This window comes from Ambystoma mexicanum, chromosome 11 (genome assembly GCF_040938575.1).
Source record: "Ambystoma mexicanum isolate Mex_15411 chromosome 11, UKY_AmexF1_1, whole genome shotgun sequence".
Taxonomy (NCBI): Eukaryota; Metazoa; Chordata; class Amphibia; order Caudata; family Ambystomatidae; genus Ambystoma; species Ambystoma mexicanum.
In genome coordinates this window covers 1,030,405,882-1,030,426,679 of record NC_090934.1, presented here as the reverse complement: position 1 = coordinate 1,030,426,679, position 20,798 = coordinate 1,030,405,882, and the positions used below count along the sequence as shown (strand labels likewise).

General features: G+C 44.2%; 1 protein-coding gene across 10 annotated transcripts in view; it reads right to left on the bottom strand.

The window, feature by feature from the left end:
• Positions 1–20,798, bottom strand: part of AKAP13 (A-kinase anchoring protein 13) — a 1,883,770-nt gene that overhangs the window by 124,879 nt on the left and 1,738,093 nt on the right. For all 10 annotated transcript variants that reach the window (XM_069624282.1, XM_069624281.1, XM_069624277.1 and 7 more), the window contains one exon: positions 18,321–18,391. In XM_069624282.1, the coding sequence (XP_069480383.1) occupies positions 18,321–18,391 (71 nt within the window). The remainder of the gene's footprint in view (positions 1–18,320; positions 18,392–20,798) is intronic.

Genomic DNA, 20,798 nt, shown 5'->3' with positions numbered 1-20,798 from the left:
GTAAAAGGATTTTCCTTCCTTCTCAGTCCCGCTATAGGAAGAAAAATCTATGTTTTAGCACCCTGGGTTCCCGCTTTGGGAACCAGGGGTGCTAATGGCCTTTATCCCCCATTTCAGGGGCAGCAATGGACGATAATGGTCCGTAGCCCTCCTTATTTATTTATTTATTTATTTATTTATATATTTATAAAGCACCAATGCCCGCAGACATCAGGCTGTGTGGTTACAGTATTTGTTGAGGAAGATTAGGTGGAGGAAGACAGCTTACTACTTGCTGAGAAAGGAACAACCTTTCTGAGAGCATTGCGGTCATTGGATTTGGTGTCGCGGCGCATGGAGCTGGTCCCATAGGAGTACTGTCCAGGTAGTCTGCGACTGAGTGCACTCAGTGCATTTCACTTTGGTAGCTTTAGCTTTTGGTACACTCCCAACAGTAGCAAAGATCAGGCACACCCATGATTCGATCTTGGTGCTAGAAGTAGGCACTTACTCTACCTCATCTTCTTGGTCCTCACATTGTCTTTGAAAGTACTGCGCTTTTTTTGTTGTGAAGGTCCTCCAGCTGGTGGTGGTGGCTCTTGAGAAGGAGGGATGGCAATAACTGATGCCATTGTTAATAAATAGCAGGTTTGATAAAATTCTTCCAAGTATGTACTGTGTACTAAATTGGTAATGGTGTCAGGGTCCGGCCCCACACACCCTCACCAGGAGTTCACCTCTCAACCCTTAAGTATAAGCTGAGCTGAGAATCCTAAGAAAGGGAAAGGGGAATTTGGAGAAAATAACTGAGACACTGCAGTCCTGCAACCGTCTGGTAGGCTCTGGTATCTGTAGTAAACAAATACACTTGGTAACTTATATAGTAATATAAACTTCTTTTCTAAAATTATTTTAAAATAAACTCTAACTTCATTACCTCTTAAACCTCTGTATAAGACTTAGAGGTTAATTATCTGTATGGAATATCTTGTAAACAATTATCATGCTTAGTGCATATAGTCTCAAGCCATTCGAGTCTCTTTAGAATCCTAAAGTAATGACCCTTGCAAGCACCTTACAGATTTAGATATTCTTCTTTGCTTTTTAAGTTCATTTAACTCTATGAAGTTTGATTTTTAAATGCTTTTGTGAAATGCAGTCTTTCTTTGAAGAATTGAATTCCTTTTGCATAAAAATTACATTAAATAGAAACTTATAAACTTTCTTGAATGCTGCTCTCCTTCTGCGTGTGAACCTTTTCTTTTTACACATACGAACGCATAGTTTTTCTTGACACGCGTTTTCGATAAGCACGCGAAATCACTAGACGTGAAAAATTGTCCTTGCGTAAAAAATTCACACGCGCATATTAACAAATACACGCACGCGTGAAAACAAGTGTAGGTGAGCTAAAAAAACAACTTGCGCCAAGTTAAATGGACTCACGCTCTATCGCTACCGAACACACGCGGTTATACGCAACGTCACTCACATAAAAATTGTACATGCGTTCAAAACAACTTGCGCTTAGTTAAAAAATGGACTTGTGCTCTATCGCAACCCAACACGCGCTTTCTTACGCAACGTCTCTCACGTTAAAAATGTGCACGCGCTCAAAAACCACTCGCGCTATTCATTTGGACACGCGCTCTATCGCTCAGAATACCCGCACGCTCCCATAACAACGTTACCGACGTCACGCAGACTCACGCACACGTTAAAACAGTCTTTAAACACTTTTCATGCAATAAACAACTTTAAAACTTGAGCGCACAGTCTTCACACGTGTTTCCTTATAGTAATAAAACTGTAAAATGTCTTTTCACTCAGTAAACTTTATAACTCGTTAACTCCAAGTTTTCTTATGAAAGATGAAAGTTCACTGTGAAAATCTTTTAGCTTTCAAATATCTCCTAGTTCACTCTGGCTCAGCAAACGATTTTCTTACTTCTTTGGTAAATCTTCTGAATGTCAGGTTTCCTTCTCTTATTCAAGTTTCCTTTTTATTATTTATCCTTTTCAGATTAGCTTTATGTGGGTGGGAAGTTTTCCATTATAGTTGGTTAGGCCTTAACTTGCTGATTCAGAATCCTGCTTCTGACCCAAGGCAAGATGGAGCCTCACAGTGACAGCTCTGATTGGCTAGAAGACAATGCTGAACAACAATGAACATTCTAAACTGTCACTATGTGCCTTTCATCATCAAAACCCCATCTGAGAGGACGTGTTTAGTGGCTGCTCCTGCTTTAGTCTTAGGCCTGGTGGATTTTATCCTTCAGATCTCAGCAGTTGAGCGGCTACTTTCTTGGGGGTTACAGGAGAAGTCATCAGCTGGCAGGAATTCGTTTTTTGAAGATAGGAAAAGCAGGAAATCTTTGTGAATTCGCTCAGGAGATAAGTGACTTTATTTTTACTGTAAATCTGTTCATCTTAATAACATTCTCCTTGAAAATTCGTTAAAAGTAGTCTTTCTACTAAAACTATTGAACTCCCGGAGTGCGCTTGTGTTTCCAGTGCGGTGTTCCTTAGCGCGAGATTTTGACTGTCGTGTGCGAATTCAAGTGAGCGCGTGCTTTCTAGCGTGTGTATTCCGAGCGCGAGTAGATGTTGGTCTCGTGCAATTTTAAACGCGCGCGTGATTTTAAGCGCGGGTGCTCCTTTGCGCGAAAAGCTATACGCTGCGTGTGAACTAAAGAGCGCGTGCGATTTCATAGCGCGGGTGATCCTTAGCGCGAGAAACTATACGCTGCGTGAGAACTACAAAGCGCGTGTGAAATACAAAGCGCGGGTGATTTTTAGCGCGGGTGTTCAAAGCGCGAGTATCTGTTCGTCGCGTGCCATGTGAGTGCGCGTGTATTTCCTAGCGCGAGTGTTTCTTCGTGTGAGTATCAATTTGTCGCGTATGGAACAAGGATCGCGTGTGTTTTTTCCAGCGCGAGTGATTTTGCGCGAGAATCACTTCGTCGCGTTTGAACTCAATAGCGCGGGTGTTTTTATTTCGCGTGTCTCGCAGGAGAACATTATTGCGCGTGTGGACTATTGCGCGTGTGGATTATAGCGCGTGTGGATTATTGCGCGTGTGGATTATTTTGATTGCGCGTCTTCATCCGTTTGCGCGTGTTCTTCAACCAGGAAGATTTCTATGTGAAGTTCATCGATAATTTAAATGGAAATAACCTGCGTGTGCATTTAGCACATGTTTCCTCTTTCTTCAAGGATTCAAAGACTCAAGATAATTATAAATAGTTTGAAAAGTTTTGAAATGACAAGAAAGAATATTTTAAAGACAATCTAATTGTACTACCAGTGCATGTTGGAAAAAAGACAAACAAAGAACTAAGACTTCCAGTTTGCCTAATGTAAGAAGATGCTGTGAAATTTCAAGTATCTCAAGTAAGAGAGATTTTCAGCTTCTTATCCGCTTCTCTAAGAAATTTCAAGAGAAGAACCAGGTATGATTCTTAATTATTAGTTAAGGATTAATGTCTTCCCATTCATAAGGTTAAGTAAGTGAATTAAGGAAGTGTATATGCTATTCTTTATCCTCTGCAGGTTCAGCACTGATTAGCCTTGACGCAGTCTGCCTGGAGTTGTTTTGTTATCCCATTCCCCCTTTCCCTTTGGGGTGTAGTTTACAGAGCTGAATTGAAAACTAGTTCTGGGAAATACATCTCAGGGGGATTGTCGGGGGTTCAGCAGCTTCCGCGGATACAGGACCTCTCAGCCTGACACTGAACTCTGAAAGGCCTTACTTAAGGAGCTTAACTAATACACAACCAGCCACTGAATTACTATGGATGAAAGGCAGTTTAGAATCTTGCTCACCTCCCAAGAATCCAACCCATTATCCTATCCACCAATCAGACAAACCAAACATACTATTGTTCCTTAAACCAATCAGATTACGTTTCTTTCTCTCCATCTTGACTTGGGCAACCACAATGTTAATTCTATGTACAAACTCTTCCCGATTACTACTCCAGCCAGACTCTTCCCGATTACTACTCCAGCCAGCCCTGACAAATGGATAATGAGTACGAAAAGGTGTAGGAGGTGTGCAAGGGAAATTTTGAATTTGAAAGTTCCCAGATCAGTAGAAAATGCAGTCCCGAACTGTCCACGAAGGATGGATCTTATCGTGAAGTGTGGACGGGTTCTTGGACAGGTCATCATGCCGCGCCAGCGTATGGTCATTGTCCAGAAGGTCTGCAATGAAGTCAGATGTTCGTAGGCGTCTACGGATGCAAAACTGGTTGAAATAGTTGCAAAAAGTGTATAGAAGTGCTAAAAATGATTCTAGAAGGTGGGAAATGGCAGAGTTTTAAGGTGACACTTTGTAAATTGGACACAAATATTGTTATATTTGGTAAGTATGATATTAGTAAGTTGTATGAAAATAGCATGCACTGGTAAAAGCCCATGATATTCACTGAAAAAACGTTGTTAAAGGGACGTTATGGTTAAGTTGCACTAATAAAAACCTAAGAAATTCAAGGAAAAAAACTTTGTTAAAGGGACGTTAAGGTTACAAGTAAAATTGAAAACCCCTCGAAATTCGCCAGTTATGGTAAGCTAAGTAACCATAACTCTCGCCACCACCGTGCACTGCTAAGACTAACATCCAGGACATCACTGATGACATTCCATGTGCATTTACTTTTCATACAAGGGGTTGTGAATGTAATGTTGCCAAAAAAGTATTAGGGATTATCGGGAAATGCGTAATAAACTACATACTTCATTGCGCAATGTAGTGTTCTAAAGAACATTCCACTGCATTGTTCTTTCTAGTACAGGAACCTACTCATACAGAAATTTAGATATTGGCTGCAGCATACACCACAGAGGTCCTATATTTGTAATTTTCCAAAGTTATATAATAAAACGGTGAATGTTCTGCATCAGACTTTTCCGTACTGTGAAACATGTACTAAAGCTAATAATACATCACTTACTACATATTTCTATTAATATACACAAAACATAGACTACAATGCATACAAATATGGGGCTTATAAATGGAGAGCAAAGTAAGCAAACAAAAGGCAGTGTCATTAGCAACTGTTTATAATCTACATGATTGTCTTCACGCACAAAAATGATTGCTGTGTTTCAGACCTGCTTTTTCCTCTATATATGTACATCATAAGATGCAATTAAATTTTAACGAAAGTAGTGTAAGAACATGTGAGAATAGAAATATCTATAAATGTAATACCTTTCGGAAGTTACTTTCTGACTGTCAGTAAATAAAACCACCTGGCCTAGATAGAGCAGTGAACAAAAAAGAAGGGGCTAGACATGTGATGTCATCAGTGATGTCATCAATGATATTTGTGATGTAATCTTTGATGTCCTGGGTGTTAGTATTAGCAGTGCACTGTGGTGGCGCTAGTTATGGTTGCTTAGCTTACCATAACTGGCAAATTTCGGGGGTTTTTCGATTTTACTTGTAACCATAACGTCCATTTAACAAAGTTTTTTCCTTGAATTTCATAGGTTTTTATTAGTGCAACTTAACCATAACGTCCCTTTAACACATTTTTTCATTGAAAAAAAAAATATATATATATAACAATTATACTGGCATAAGTCTGTTTTATATTTGTAATAATGTGCATGCAACCCTGTAACGCAGATGCACGAGAAGCCACATGGCCATCTCCCCTTTCCCCTGCAGAGCCCCGTACTCAGCCCCCACCTTCCTCCCTCCAAGGCTGGGTTAACGATTGAAGGCCCTTGGTTTACTGATGTTAGACTAACACAGATATACCTCCTCGCTTAACTGCTGAACCCGCACTAGGTATTTGCCCTCACCCATGCCCCCTGACACACAAAGTCACCATAAAACCACTGTGTACCTCCATGCTCTGGTTAAAAGAATTATGGATAGCAAGGCCCTACGTCCCTCCCACCGCCTTTTGATGTACCAAGCTATTTGCCCCCCTCAACCAATGGTATTCTAGTTCACCCCAACCTTAACTGGCCATGGAGGCAGTTTATTCACTCTTGTACAAACATACTATAAAGATGTCTCCTATTAAATCTAACAAAAGCAGAAGGATAAGTGTCCTGCCACATGCCCCCTGATAAGGCACTTGGACTCATAAAGCTGCTCCTTTAAGAATAACGTCTTTATAATGGTGAATTAAGAGCACTTAAGAGTTACGTGCCATTTCTTGTGTGATGTTAGATTAACAACCCATATTTATTTACAGGGCAGCATAAACTATAATGACTAGCGAATGGGTATGTGTGGCCACAAGGGCAAATGCTAGCTTAGCCCAAGATTTATCAATTCATCATCGGCTGACCAGAGCTCCACCCTGACAAGTCCAGCTGACCTGACTGCATCATCATGACCCGTCAAGGAGCCCTGCCAATCCGGATACTCTGCGCCTACACATCTATATGTACCAGTCTTCATTGCCCAATCCCATTGATTCATGTAATCTCTAGCCCCCACGTCATAGATGACGTGGTTTTGTAACAAAACGTAGATGTTTTCTGATGTCTGGTAGAACGCTCTCGGAGTTTGCAGAGTTCTCTGCTTGCCCTATATTGGTTTGGATAAAACTTTACTCCACCCGCACTTGTTCTTGGTCTCATTCCCTGTTAGGGTGTGTCCATTATTGACTTTCACTGTGGAGTTTTAAATGCCTTTTTGGGGGACGCTCACTTTCAAGTGGTGACCCCGATGCGATTGCATTCTTTTTGTTCCTTTCGGCACGAGACGTCCCCGGCCACAACGGAAACACACTGCGCGCCACCGCAAGAGAGCTGCCCGCCTACGGCAACCGGTACACTTAGACGTGCGCACGCAGTAGGGTGAGAGGGTACGGGTCCCACTTCACAAAACCCATAGTACCGCTCGCCGGAGCCGGGGGGCGACCATTGATCGTGGGGCAGCGCGCCTGGACGGACTGGGTCCGGAGGGTCTTGAATCAAGACGGACACGTGAGTATCCAGTGCGAACGATATTAAAAGGAGTCGGATATAAATAATAGTGCAGGAGGTCGAGTTAAGTTAAAGGTGTTCTTGAGGGTAAAACAGGGGGTACTTTCATTCTTTCTTTTGCATATGGCCATTCGGATGAGTTAAGGAGATTATAAGAGAAAAACGGAATACGGGAACCTAGCTCCGAAAGGGGGTGTAGGGCGGCGCTGCATAGTGCTATCTTGACTAGTACTGGGAATAAGTGAAAAAGAGAAAATATTAGTAGGAGTCTCGTATTAGGAGAAGACTCGGAGTACAATTTAGAAACGCTTTTATTCTTTTTCATCTTTTCTAAAACTCTATGGGAAGATATTCTGACAATTTAAGGGTCAAAGGGTGCAACGGCTTGAAGTAAACGGAATTCTTTGGATGAAGAATAGTGTAGAAAAGGAAGGGAGGTATAGGTTACATGTTGTATGTAAAGCGTTCGTCAAATCAATGTCATGTATTGAACACGTTATGTTTATTTTGTGATCACAATGTTTTGGTGATTGATAAAATGATTGTGTAATGTTTCAATGAAAATTGGTCAGTGTATGTGTGACCTTTCAAGATTTGGTAAGCAGGGTATATAAAAAGGGTATATTAGTGTTAGAATATCACCATCACCAGCAGTGTGTACATAACGCCCACCCATTAAAACAGGGTATCAAAAGGGGGTGAGGGACGGGGGAGTAACATGGGGGTGGAAACACCCATTGCCCACATTTGCCAAAATGTGCCAGGTTATGCGGAACGTATAACAAAGTACCATGACCAATGGGTCACAGAACTAAAAGGGGGAAGGGCTACCACAGGTATGGCCCCAAGGAGGATCCTTTGATAAAAGCGTTTTGGACATGGTGGCCACATGCTTATTTGTGAAATATAAAGGAAAACAATTGCATAATAGAAGAGAGATATTAGATTTATGGAGGTTGTTTGAAGAAGTGCCTCCAATTAAAAGAATGGAACAAACAAAGGAACAGATTGCATCTCCCCTGGCAACAGAAGATAGTGAAAAAGAGGGTGAAGGGAAGGAATAGCCAGTTGAAGTAACAGGACTATATACCCTTTTGAATAAACCAGTGCCCGCTGAGGGATACAGTGGCCCAGTGTATGTGTCAAACCCCCCCCCCAATTGCACCACGGCCCACCGCACCACCACCATATGAATGCCCAAGAACAAGTGGACAGGCGAGTACCCCGGCAATAGATATTGAAATATTCACAGAAGATTTAGATTCAAGACTATCAAAGGCCCGAAACGAACAGTCTAGGTTAAGAGATATATGTGAACAAAGTGGACCAGGTACATCAAGGATCGGGCAAACACAGAGAGTACAGACACCCGACAGGTCCATAGAAGAAAGGTGGAAAAAGGGGGAGATACTATTTCGAATCCAGGATGAGCCAACCAGAATAATAGAGCTAGAGCAACACACACCAGAGGGAGACGCAGTGGAAGAAGGCCTGACCTCAGGTGGGGCGGAGGAGTTATGGTGTGACATAGCGGAAGATGAGCTGGAAGGAAGAAGAATAGGGTTCGCAGCAGGAGGGGCGCCTGTGAGGTTAGTTGAAACACCTCTAGGGAGGGAAATGGAGGAAGAATGGAATGGAAAACTAAGGAGCAGAGTAGGAATAATGGCAGTACTGGGAAAGAAAGGGTCAAAGGTGAGTACCTGGCAAGGAGCAAAAGGGAGGTTATAGCTGCCCTTGATACATCGAGGAGGGAGGCCAAATTATATAGCCTGGGCACAGATGGATAAGGCCAACTTGTTGAAATTATTGCCCCCGCTGTCAGGAGGCGCAAGTAGATGGATATACACATTTGAGAAGCACACTGCAGGGGTTCCCTTGGCGGTAGGTGATGTTAAAGGTTTGCTAGTATCTGCAGTGGGTGATCAAGCTGATCGAGTTTGGGCAAAAGCAGGCTTCCCAGGAATAACAGATTGTGACAGACAGGACAGTGCTTCTTTCAACACAGTAAGAGCAAGAATTTGGGTTGCATTAATAGACACTTTCCCAGACATCCCAGATTTACAGTCAGTGATGCAGTGCACAATGAATGATAGAGAAGAGGCAATGGCCTTCATTTTATGCGTGCAGGATATGTGGAAAGCGGAGACGGGCACGGCTTGGGATCAGTCAACCTCCTTGTTTTACTTGCCCTCGATAAAATAGCTGGGATTGAAGCCAAAGGCTGGCCTGAGATACAAAGCATTATAGTACACCACTGCAAAAGGATCAAAGAAAGAGAGAAGGAGATAGTACAGAGAAGGTTGGCAGATGAAGCAAAATGAATACTACAGACGAAACTGGTGAAGGTCACAGCAGCTGTAGCTGCACTCCCCACAGATAGAGAACCAGAGGAGGAGGAGGGGTCAGTAGCAATACAAAGTAGAAAGGACAAGAGCAGTATGGAGGGCCGCAGTGGCAAGCGTGGAGCGCCCGTGGAGGAAGAGGTGGGTACAGAGGGCAAAGAGGTGATGGCCCAGGGTACGGAAGGCATGCCGGGTACAGACATCCAGGACAAGGGAATTGTTGGAATTGCGGGAGGTGGGGACATTTCTCAAGGGAGTGTAGAAACAGACCTATGAATGGACAGCAGTATGGCCACCCTCAACCAGGAAGCCCATAAGAACTGCCAATGGGCGGTGGAGGGGGAGGAGGACAGCAAGATCAGAGATGTACAGATGAGCGCAGGGAACAGCCGTGTAATGTTCAGCAGCACCCACAATGCCGCGAGCACATGGCGCAAACAAAGGGCAACCCTTTCGTCACAACGGCAAATGGGGCACCTGCGCCCTTCGGTGGAGTGGCTGTGGTATCAGGAAATGTTTTGACAATGGGGGGGGACAACAAGGCATCCAGCATAGGACAGCCCACAGAGAGCGCTTGCGTGTCCAGTATTATCAACGACCCTCGATGCAGAAGAGGAACCATTGGTGGGGGAGGAGATTGCGAACAAACAATTCATTTTTATGGTAGATTCGGGAGCTGAAAAATCATGCCTACGAGAAGGCAGGTTTCCGCTATCTAATCGTAAATTGAAAATGCAGGGGTTCTCTGGGGCGGTGGTCGAAGTTCCTTACACAGAAGATTTGGACGTAACAGTAGGTGGGGGGGAACAGTACGAGCACCCTTACTGTACTATGAAGAATCTCTGATTAACTTGCTGGGGAGGGACCTCCTCAGCAAGCTCAACATGACCATTTTGTTTACAGAAAGAGGGATAGTTTGCTCAACCCTGGGCATCTGCCCATTGCAAGTGATGTTGGTAGTACACACACGAGCCACAGCACCAGAGGTACGCGGCATACCAGTAGACACAGACATGTTCATTCAGGGGTTAAAAACACTAGCACGAGTGGTCCCAGAGTCAAAACGCCAAGAGTGGAGGGTAGCCGCAGAATTTCTTTTTCGTCCTGTAGCACGCCCAGAAATAGTGCCAGGAACAGTGATGTCCTTAGACTTGCATGCAATACAGGTATCACCGCAAAGAATAGCAGTGATTGGAATGGACATAGATGGGTGTCAGTGGCGCACATTGTTGTGCATTAATGCTAACATTGCACTGCGACATTTGTCAGACTAGGACCTCTTCAGATTCAGACTGCGATGGGGAAATAACAATGGAGATAACGATTCCCTGCGATATCATGATACAAACAAGGCATGTGCCGGAGCAGATAATGGCAGTGGTAGGAGCGCCACCTTCCTTTTTCGAAAACGCCATGCAACTAGTGCCAAATGACCTATGGACCACAGGCCCACATGATGTAGGGCTGCTGAATGAGGTGACAGCAGTAAAAATAAAACTCAAACCTGGAGCATTGCTGCCCAGAGTATAACAGTACCCCCTATCCCGAGAAGCGGAAGAAGGGATAAAAGAGACCATCTACGCACTATTAGTGCAGGGATTAATAGTGCCCTCAAACTCACCATGCAATACTTGTATTTACCCCATCAAGAAAGCAAAGGGCGGAGCATGGAGGATGATCCAGGACCTACTCCCCCTTAATGACATCATACAGAAGGAATTTCCATTAGTTCCTAATCCTGCATCAATTCTGTGTAGTATACCAAAAGATGCATCATGTTTTACAGTAGTGGACTTGAAGAACACATTCTTCTCAGTGCCACTAGATCCAGAATCTCGATACTTGACAGCATTCACCTTGGGAGGGAAGAGATATGAGCATTGCAGGCTACCCCAGGGATACTGAGAAAGCCCAAGTATATTTAACTGAATTTTACATGAAGACCTAGGAAATATTGTCACAGAGAGCACGATCATGCAATATGTGGATGATCTCCCGATTTGTGGGAAAAATGAAGATGAGTGCAGGAAGGATTCTATTACACTTTTGACATTGTTGGCCCACAAGGGTTACAAAGTAGACAAGGAGAAGTTACAATATTGTCAGAAAGTAGTATTGTATTTGGGACAATTGATATCAAAAGATGGTAAAAGAATCATACCAGACAGGGCAGCTGCAATCAAGGCAGTGAGTGAACCAAAAACATTGAAAGAAATGCAGACATTTCTCAGCATATGCAACTACTGCCTCGACTGGATATCAGAATATGCAGGGTATACGAAGCCATTACTGCAGGGACTCAAAGAAGTGCAAAGAGAGAGCACAGAAATACAATGGACAGCAGAAATGCATGAGGCCTTTGGGACACTTAAAGGTTTTATTTCAACGGCACCAGTACTCGCGAACCCGGATTACGAACCCGAGTTTTACTTATTTTCACATTGCAATGGGACACTCATGACAGCAGTATTAACACAAAAAAACATCTTTGGGACACAAGCCCTTGGCCTACTATAGTGGAACACTAGATGCAGTGATGCAAGGACACTTCACTTGCGAGCAGTCTCTCGCAGCTGCAGCATTCGCAATAGAGAAGAGTGCAACAATTGTGATGGGGTGTTCTGAGACACTTTTTGTGGAGCATTCACTATTCGCAATATTAGAAAGATCAAAGAGCACATTGACAACACAAAGAGCCACAGCTTATGAAGTTATTCTATCCAGCGCTAACATAAACATAGTGCGGTGTAAAACAATTAACCCTGCAACATTCATCACAGAAGCATACACAGTGGTGGACATGCAAACACACGACCGTGCCACATACAGAGGCGAGGATGGAGACACACCCACAGTGAGTGAAAATGCCTTGACGGAAGGGGAAGGATTTTATAGACGGGTCAGCATCGATAAATTCAGAAATAAGAGAAAAACATGTGGGGGTGGCTGTTGTGAGACTGGAGGAAGGTGAATATGAAGTACGCATCCAACAGACTACCAGCCCATTATTCTGCCCAAGCAGCAGAGTTAGTAGCACTCATTGAAGCAGTAAATGCAGCTAAGGGTTGCGCAGTAACAATCTATACCGACTCAGCATATATGACCACAACAGTACATGGGGGATTGGCCAGGTGGGGGAGAAGAGGATTCCACAGAGCAGACGGATCCCCAGTGCAGCACGCTGAGCTACTAAAAGAGTTGATATAGGCACTAAAAGAACCTACAGTTGTGGCCATAGTGAAATGCCAGGCCCATACAAATAACAATGACGTCATCTCTGCCGCGAAAGAAGCATCATATTTAACAAAAGGGAAAACAGGCGAGTACTTGGTGCAGAAACATGTGGAAGAGGATAGCCCTGATGGGTATAATTCAATGCCCATATCCCAAATATTAGAGTTGCAAGAAGGGGTGTCAGGTGAGGAAAAGGAGTTATGGGAAAAAAGAGGGTGCAGCCAGTCGTCCACTGATCTCCTTTGGCGTCAGAACACCACAGGTAAAGTAGTTATGCCCAGCAAATTACTAGATATAGCATTCCAACAGCTTCACTTCCCAGCTCACAATGCCAAACGACACATTGCCGCAGAGATACAAGAGAAAGGTCTCTCCACAAGTCTAAATTGGCTCATTTTGAACGTTCTCAGTGAAAAGTCAAATGAGAAAGAGGGCAGTCCCCTTTGTGGGGCATGGGTAGAACTTTCTAAGGCATTTGATCACGTGGATAGCTCTCTACTCTGGCGCAAATTATCTAGTTGGGGTATTCCAGCCTCCTTGTTAGCAATGCTTATTGAACTTCATAAGAACACCACTATAAGACAGAGACTGGACGATCAGGGTCACCTCTCAGATCTAATACAGGTCTTCAAAGGGGTGAGGCAGGGATGTCTAGGATCCCCCTGTTCTTTAACCTGTTCTTGTCAGACTTAGGAGATTTTCTGTTTTCATCGTCATTGGTTAGTCCAATGATTGACTGGAGGAGAATATATTGGCTCGCCTATGCGGACGATCTAGTCCTGTTGGATAGATCGGCAATTGGTCTCCAGCGCCTTTTAAATAAACCTGGGGAATATGCCACCCTAAACGGGCTCTCAATCAACCCTCTGAAATCCAAAATACTCGCATTTAAACATCCGAAGAAGAAAATAGGTAACGGTAATTGAGTTCTGGATGGTAAAGCAGTGCCCCGCGCTGAAGACCTCACCTATCTGGGCTACGAAATCTACACTTCTCCCGCAATTTACAAGGTGAATTCAGCAATCTTGCAAAAAGCCAAAAAGATCATTCCTCAAATCAAAAAATTGAATGGAAAATTTTGTAAATGTTCTATTTTCCCACTCATTAGGTTTTACATGGCCATAGCAGTTCCAGTCCTTTATGGCCTGGAAGCAAAACCCTCGCTATGGCATACTAATTGGAACAAACTAGGGGGTCTTTTGTGGAAAAAATCTTTGGCTCTTCCAATGTGCACCCCCTTGGTGAGTCTACGCTTCGAACTTGGTCTTGTTTCTCTTGGATGTCGAGCAGACTGGAAAATCATCTCATTATTCCGCGAAATAATGATCGCAAGCAAGACTTCTCTCTACTCTGATGTGAGTGAACATCTTAAGAACTCAAGATTCTAGTTACTTCTTGGTTTAGAGAAGAAAGTCATTGGTATTCTGCTTAGGCTTGGCATGCCATTAGAAACTCTAATATCCAATCCCTCGAAAGTGAAAAAGACCTTAGAAATAGGTGATTGGATTGACACCATTGACGGAGTGAGGAACCTCAATCCCCCAAATCGTTTCTTAAAGGTGGAAAAGAAAGTTGGTTCTCTTCCTCGCTATCTTCAAAAGTTTCCAGACAAGGGAATAAGAAATAACTTTTTAAGACTCAGGCTAAACTTAGCCCACACTGGGGAAGTCTTGGCCAAAAGAAACCTGGGGGACCAATCAAAAAACTCTGTAGACAATGGGACTCCCCAAGCCAACAATCCCTAAAACACCTTCTATTGGACTGTGAAGGAACTTGGGAAACAAGACTGCTATTGCATAGGAGATTCGTGGCTAAGGAAGAGAGTCTAACATCAGAGTTTTTCTGGGACAGTCTGATCGCCGGACAGGAGGCCATGTTACAACAGTAGAAATCATGGAAAAATGCTCTTTTTTTATCATAAAGGATATTAACTGCCTTACAGATAGAGCGTTGCCAGATTGTGATCGGTCCTCTCTGTTTGCCTTGGGTTTTCCTTGTGTCCTTTTCTTGTGTTCTTCTTTTTGTTGGTCTGGGTATTCTTTTTCCCTAGGTCGGCTTGCTACAGTTTTAATTTTTCTTTTATTTCAATGAGCTCTATTGTGCAAAATGTCTTCTTTCTTTGTAAAGGTTTTCATTTTTAAAACCAAAACAAATAAAACAAAAAGATAATTGGTTCATCCCAGGGCTGCAGGAACAACTTTCAAAATTGACTATGGAGTGTACAACATGTCAGATATACAATTCGGGAATGACACTAAGAATATTGCGAGGGACACTGCCCAAACCAACAGGCCCCTTCAGAGAGCTACATATTGATTATGTCGATATGGGAGAAAGATGCAATGGGTCACGCTAAATGATAGTGGTGGTCTGTCCCTTTTCCAGATGGGTGGAGGCAGGACCGTGCGCCCACCCGGATGCGAAGTGCACTGCAAAGTTCTTGGTACGTGAAGTGTTTCCGCGCTGGGGGATTTGCGATGTAATTTGCTCTGACAATGGGTACCTTCCTGGCTTGGAATGACTGTTAAACTGCTGGTACGCATCATCATGTTTTTGCTCGTGATTTTTTGTGTCTGCTAGCTGGGTCTTCGGTGCTGCGCAAACGCAGTTCCTAATGATGCAATGATGATGGTGACAATGGGCAACGCTAGAGGAGTGGCACAGATGACACAAGAAGCACAAACACAAACCGGTGAAGACCCTGGGTCCAAATATAGAATAGTAGCATTATACTATGATGGGGACATAGTGGACAGATTATACCACACTACTATAAAGGAGCCCTGCACACTGGAATGGTATAAGGAGGTATGGGTGGATCTGGAAGGAGATGGGGAGGGTGTATATATATATATATGACATGCACCCCTGACGAATATGCTAGAGCAGGACAGAGCCTCCGGGGAGTATGTAGGGCCTTTATACCAATAAAGGGAACGCCGGCCTGGGATGAAGCAGTAGCTGATGAAAAGGAACAAAGGAGGTTGGGTGAGTTACAATATTTGTTACTTAAGTAACGAAAGGGGGGAATGTATGGGAGGAAATGTCTCTAGGAGCCCCCTCCCCCTACATTTCTCACCAAGGTGGGGCTTATGACTTGCCGGCAGCCATCTATGCGCCTGGGTCTGGGATGCGGGATGGCTGCAGGACGACGCATGGGACCGCATGGCTCACCCTGTAGCATGTTGGCAGTACACACTCCATTACACACTCCACTCCATACAGACTCCATTTTGTGTTACACCTAGACTCCATTTTGCGCACAACAATTCAGGCCTCAGTGGCACAAGCGGCCTGCAGGGCTGCAGCTCTCCCCACCCGACCGCGCACAGCGAGCCAGCACTCCCCATGGCGGCTTAGCTGAAGGCCTGTTCTCACGGGAGACTAAGTGCGAACAAGCTACATTACAAACACTGTATCTTTCACCTTCCGCAGTACATCAATGACCGGATGATGACCGGACTAAAAGCTGGGAGTATACGTTCACGTGAGCTATGGGTTTCTCTTTGCTGAGTTTAAGTGTTGCAATGGAGTCAATAGCTGAATTGATGGTATTATTGTACAGGTCGATCACATCTGTAGGATTAGAGGGTAGGTTCACAGAATTGGTGATAGGTTGTAGCAGGGGTAGGAGGTTGGGAACTGTGAGGTTTTTCCTATTCCTAGTTAAAGCAGGTGGGGCCATGGGTCTAGCCGAGTAGGTTTGAGGACTGTCTTGGATAGTGAAGGATATCAGGTTATGGTGTGTCCATAAGCATGGTTCAATATTAGTTATGGAGGATAGGCAGTTGATGTCTGCGATCCAATCTAGGGTGCAACCTTTTGTGTGAGTAGGCCCGTTGTTCCTGAGGGTGAGGCCTGCTTCGGTGATGGCATTAGATAGGATGGTGGCGTTTGTGTCTTTCGGGTCACTGAGTCCTAGATTAAAATCTCTGAGTAAGATAGTTTGGGAGCTGGGTTTGGTGTTGGTATTAAGGAGGGCCGTTATGTCCTCTTCGAAAGTCCCTAGCGTGTCTGGAGGGCGGTATACCAGGTGCATGGAGAGAGTGCGAGAAGCAGATAGTTTTAGTTTGACTGAAAGCAGTTCAGCTGAGTGTAGAGAGACAGAATCCGATTCCCTCATATCAAGGCTGGATCTACATATGAATGCATGCTATGCCGCCTCCTTAGAGGTTTCTCTGTCTTTTCTGATAATGGTGAAGTTATCTGGGACAGCTAGGGAGAGGTCGGGCCAGCTGCTTTGTAGAGTCAAGTCTCTGTAAGGGCAAGGAAATCAAGATGGTTATTTGTAATGATTTTGGTGCCGTGGGCTACAAGAGATCTGGCGTTGATGAATGCACTGCTAATTTTGTGGGTTTCCTCTGTCTTTTTGTTGGTAGGGATTTTTTTAGGGGGTGATGGATGCTTGGAATCCTGAGTAAGTATAGAGTTGTAGCTGATGGTACATGGCATAGGTTCTGAAGGCATCAGGTTGGTGAGTCTGGAGCCTAGTCTGAAGTTCTTCCAGTTGGTGGAGCAAGGTTGGTTGGGCTTGGGCTTACTTGCGTAACGAAAGATCCATTGGGCTGGTGATAGTATCTCTGATATGTGCTGAATCTCTTTGCTGATTAGGTGTGTTGTCTGCTGTGTCGGAGTAATAGGTGGTAAGAAGTGGGTTGGCCTAATCTGGTCCGATGGTGGCAGTGGTTCTTTGTCTGGCTTGGCGTCCATTTTATCCTTCCCCACGCCAAGTGCTTGCTGCATGACGCCTGACGAGCTGGGCCCAGTCTCCACCTGCACGCGTAGAGGCGAAGGCTCGGACCTTCCGTGTACCTCAGGTAGGGACCTGGGAGGCAGAGTGCCCTCGGCCATAATGCCGGTAGTGCTACTGATACATATAGGTGCCCCTTCTGGAGCGAGTACGGTGTTAGGGCAGAGCCCCTCGGGGAGAACCCTGGTAGTAGAGCCTTGCGGCACCTCAGCAGTGGGATCGGGAGGATCCTGGTCCCACTCGGCCTGTTGGCTGGTAGCTCTCGGAGCCTCGCCCCCCTTGCTGGTCTTAGGACCTGCAAGGCCCGTCCCGCTTGGATGCTTCCCAGGGAAGGAGTCGCCCTTGCAGGGTGCAGAGGAGAAAAGGGCACCTACCTTTTGCCTGTGTCGCATGCAGAACAGTCATCCCAGCCGTGGTCTGGGACACGGCACCGGAGGCAGAGCACGGGAGGATCCAATGTGGGGAAGGAAACCTCGCAGGCCGGATACCTGTTGAAACCCCCCCGTCGTCGACATGCACCGGGCAGGAGTGTGGCACCAGAGGACAGACTATTAACTCTGAATAATTGCTATGTAGAAAAGGGGAAAAAAATATCCTGTGGTAGAGCGCGTGAAATTACAAGGCTGGAGGACTGACCCAGGAGCACTGCGGAAAACAGGACTAAGGAGTGGCGCCGGTGGGCTGAGTCAGGAGAGCGCATGCTACCAGGGCCGTGCCCCGCACACATCTAAATTTAAAGGGGAAGACCAATTTTTCTGGTGAAAAAGGTTCTGTTGCCAATCCCTAGCAAGGGAAGCCCATATAGTATAGAGGAAAGGGGATGGGACGTAGGAGTACTAACATTTACTATTCAGATTTGTCACCGCCACCCCCACCCACACAAGGTGCTCACAGGAATGGTGGAATTGAGTGATGAATATACAAATAGACTTGTGGTAATAGCATGCCTGCCTTTGTTTTAACCAACATAAGGACAATATGGAACTATAGTACACGCACAGACATGGGACTTTTCACAAACTAAGCTTTTCAATGTACTAAATGACTAAAAAACATACCTTTTTCAAGACGCTGTCTGATTCTGTCCTTCGAAGATCCTGGTTATCCTCAACTTCATCTTTGTCTCCATCTGAAATAAATTCATGTCTCACTGTGCGGTATAAGATTTTTGGCATGTTCCAGTAGTGAGAGAGTGATGTTTTTTCCAAATACAATTAAAGGTAAATTATTGCACAACAATTCTTTTAGCGCTTTACAAAAAGGAGTTTGGAACCATTTGTTTCGATACTTATTGCAGAAATTCAACCATTTCTTTTTAAATTATATGAATAGCATTTGTCAAGGATGTGAAATTCTGGAATTAGATGAAAAACAGTGGTCAAAAAGCAACTGTTTGAATCTGAATGCTAGAAATGGTATTACCTCTAAAGCGCACCGTTATGTATCTGTATTGGTGTATACCTCTGTAAAGTGCTCTGTTGCTTCTCAAAGCTAGGTCACTGCTCAATGAATACAATAATAATACAAAATCCTGCCCCTTCACCTCTAAAAACAATTAAAATGCCATATCACTTACTTTGCATTTTCAGGTATTACATTGTTAGGGGAATGTTACAAAATGTTTGAGTGTTGTAGATGTTATTATGCTGTGGTATTCCAATTGCAATCTAGCAATTAGTGGCATGTTTAATGCAGGATTTAAAATTGGAGTGTCAATATTTCAACTGGATTTGTGAGTTTTGGGCCTGGGAGAAATTAGTTGACCTACACAAAAATGATCTCCACATCCGATTCAGATAGGGAAGTGGTGAGAAGGAGCTAAAAATAATCTCTTTGTTAGGCTCTTGATTATCATACAAGATTTACTTAGTGGGAACCACCTCGCAGGAACAGGATTGAAGCATAATCTTTTAAAACTTAACATCCACAGGAATTTTGGGCAACTTTTAAAAACATTGGGCCTCATTACAAGTTTGCCGGTCTGGAAACAAGGGTGCCGGTAAGCTCACCGGCAACCTTGTTTCCGGACTGGCAAACTAGGAGTCTGCCTGCTGGGGCCACTGTGCCCGACAGGTCTGACCCTGCTGGTCGCAGCAGCCACAGTAGGCAGACCAGTCACAGAAGCGCCGGCACTGTTAGCAACAGAGCCGGCGCTTCCTTGTCCCCACTCCCATAGAGTCCCCACTCCCATAGAGTCCTATGGGACTAGCACCTGACTTACCGGCCCACCAGACTTTTAATCTCCCAATGGCACTGGGAGTCAGGCGCCGGTAAAATATTACGAGTCCGTCAGCAACCCGCCGGTAGCACCGGCAGGATCACTGCTGGACTCGTAATGAGGCCCATTGTGTCCTCAGATGAACAGACTGCATCAGTGTCGCATTGTGCTTTCCTAATCTCTCTTTGGGGGTTCAATGCAACATTGTACAACTAACAGGGCTTAAACCAAGACACTTCTTAAAACAATTCAGGGGAAAAGCAAAGTGAAGAATGAATGAACAATGGTTCAGTATTCCATCAGCAGCGCATGGATCATATTATTGGTCAACCATAAAGTGGGCCAACAACCACAAGTCCTTTACGACTTTCTACAGTTTTGAAAAAAAGAATTCCATAATGTGCCAATACTACTTCGGTGCACCTTCATTTAAATTCAGAACTGCTACAGGTGTAATGCAAACAGTTGTAGACTTAGCACATTTTTATATGAAAGGGTGAAGTGAATCAACAGAAGTGGCTGCACTAGATATTAACGAGCATTCCAGCACTCACTTTCAGCTGGTCTTAATTCCGGATATGTGAGAATGTTCAAGAACACCAAGCCAGTGTATGCTATAAACTCAAAATGACCCTGAAAATCCAGGAACCACCCCCAACCATAGTGCTAGAGCAATCATGGAATGTGAAGAGAAATGACCCTGGAAATCCAGGAACCACCCCCATGGTGCTATAGCACACACGGAATGTGAAAATAAACCCAAAAGGACCTTGAAAATCCAGGCAGGAACCACCCCATGGTGCTACATCTATCATGGAATGTGAAGACATGGGCCTGTGGTGACAATTCTATTAATTGCTGGACATGGTCGTTTGGGCAAAATTCTAGTTATCCGTTGTGCAATTATGGAGGGAACTGATTACATGAAACCTGTGGTGACAGAAAGTTGGTTTTGTCTCCAAGATACTGTATAAACTGGGATTCAGGTGAATATATCATATTTAACTTTCTCTATATCAATGCCACCTCCTGGTTATCAAGTCATCTAGTGGAAAGTTGCATGGGCAAGGACAGTGCCACACATCACATTCAGTTAATATTCTGTAGTATAATTTATAGCGTTTTAATTTATAGCGCTTCACTATAAGTGATAACATTCTACTGCCAGCAATAATGTGGCACACCTATAGTCAGCCCTATGTTGCTAGCATAACATATGGGTATGCAAATGAAGACAGGCTGCAGGTTTAAAAGTACACCAGAATATATATATTTTTTCTTCTTTTCCTTCCTTGAAATGCCTCATTCACAGGAGACT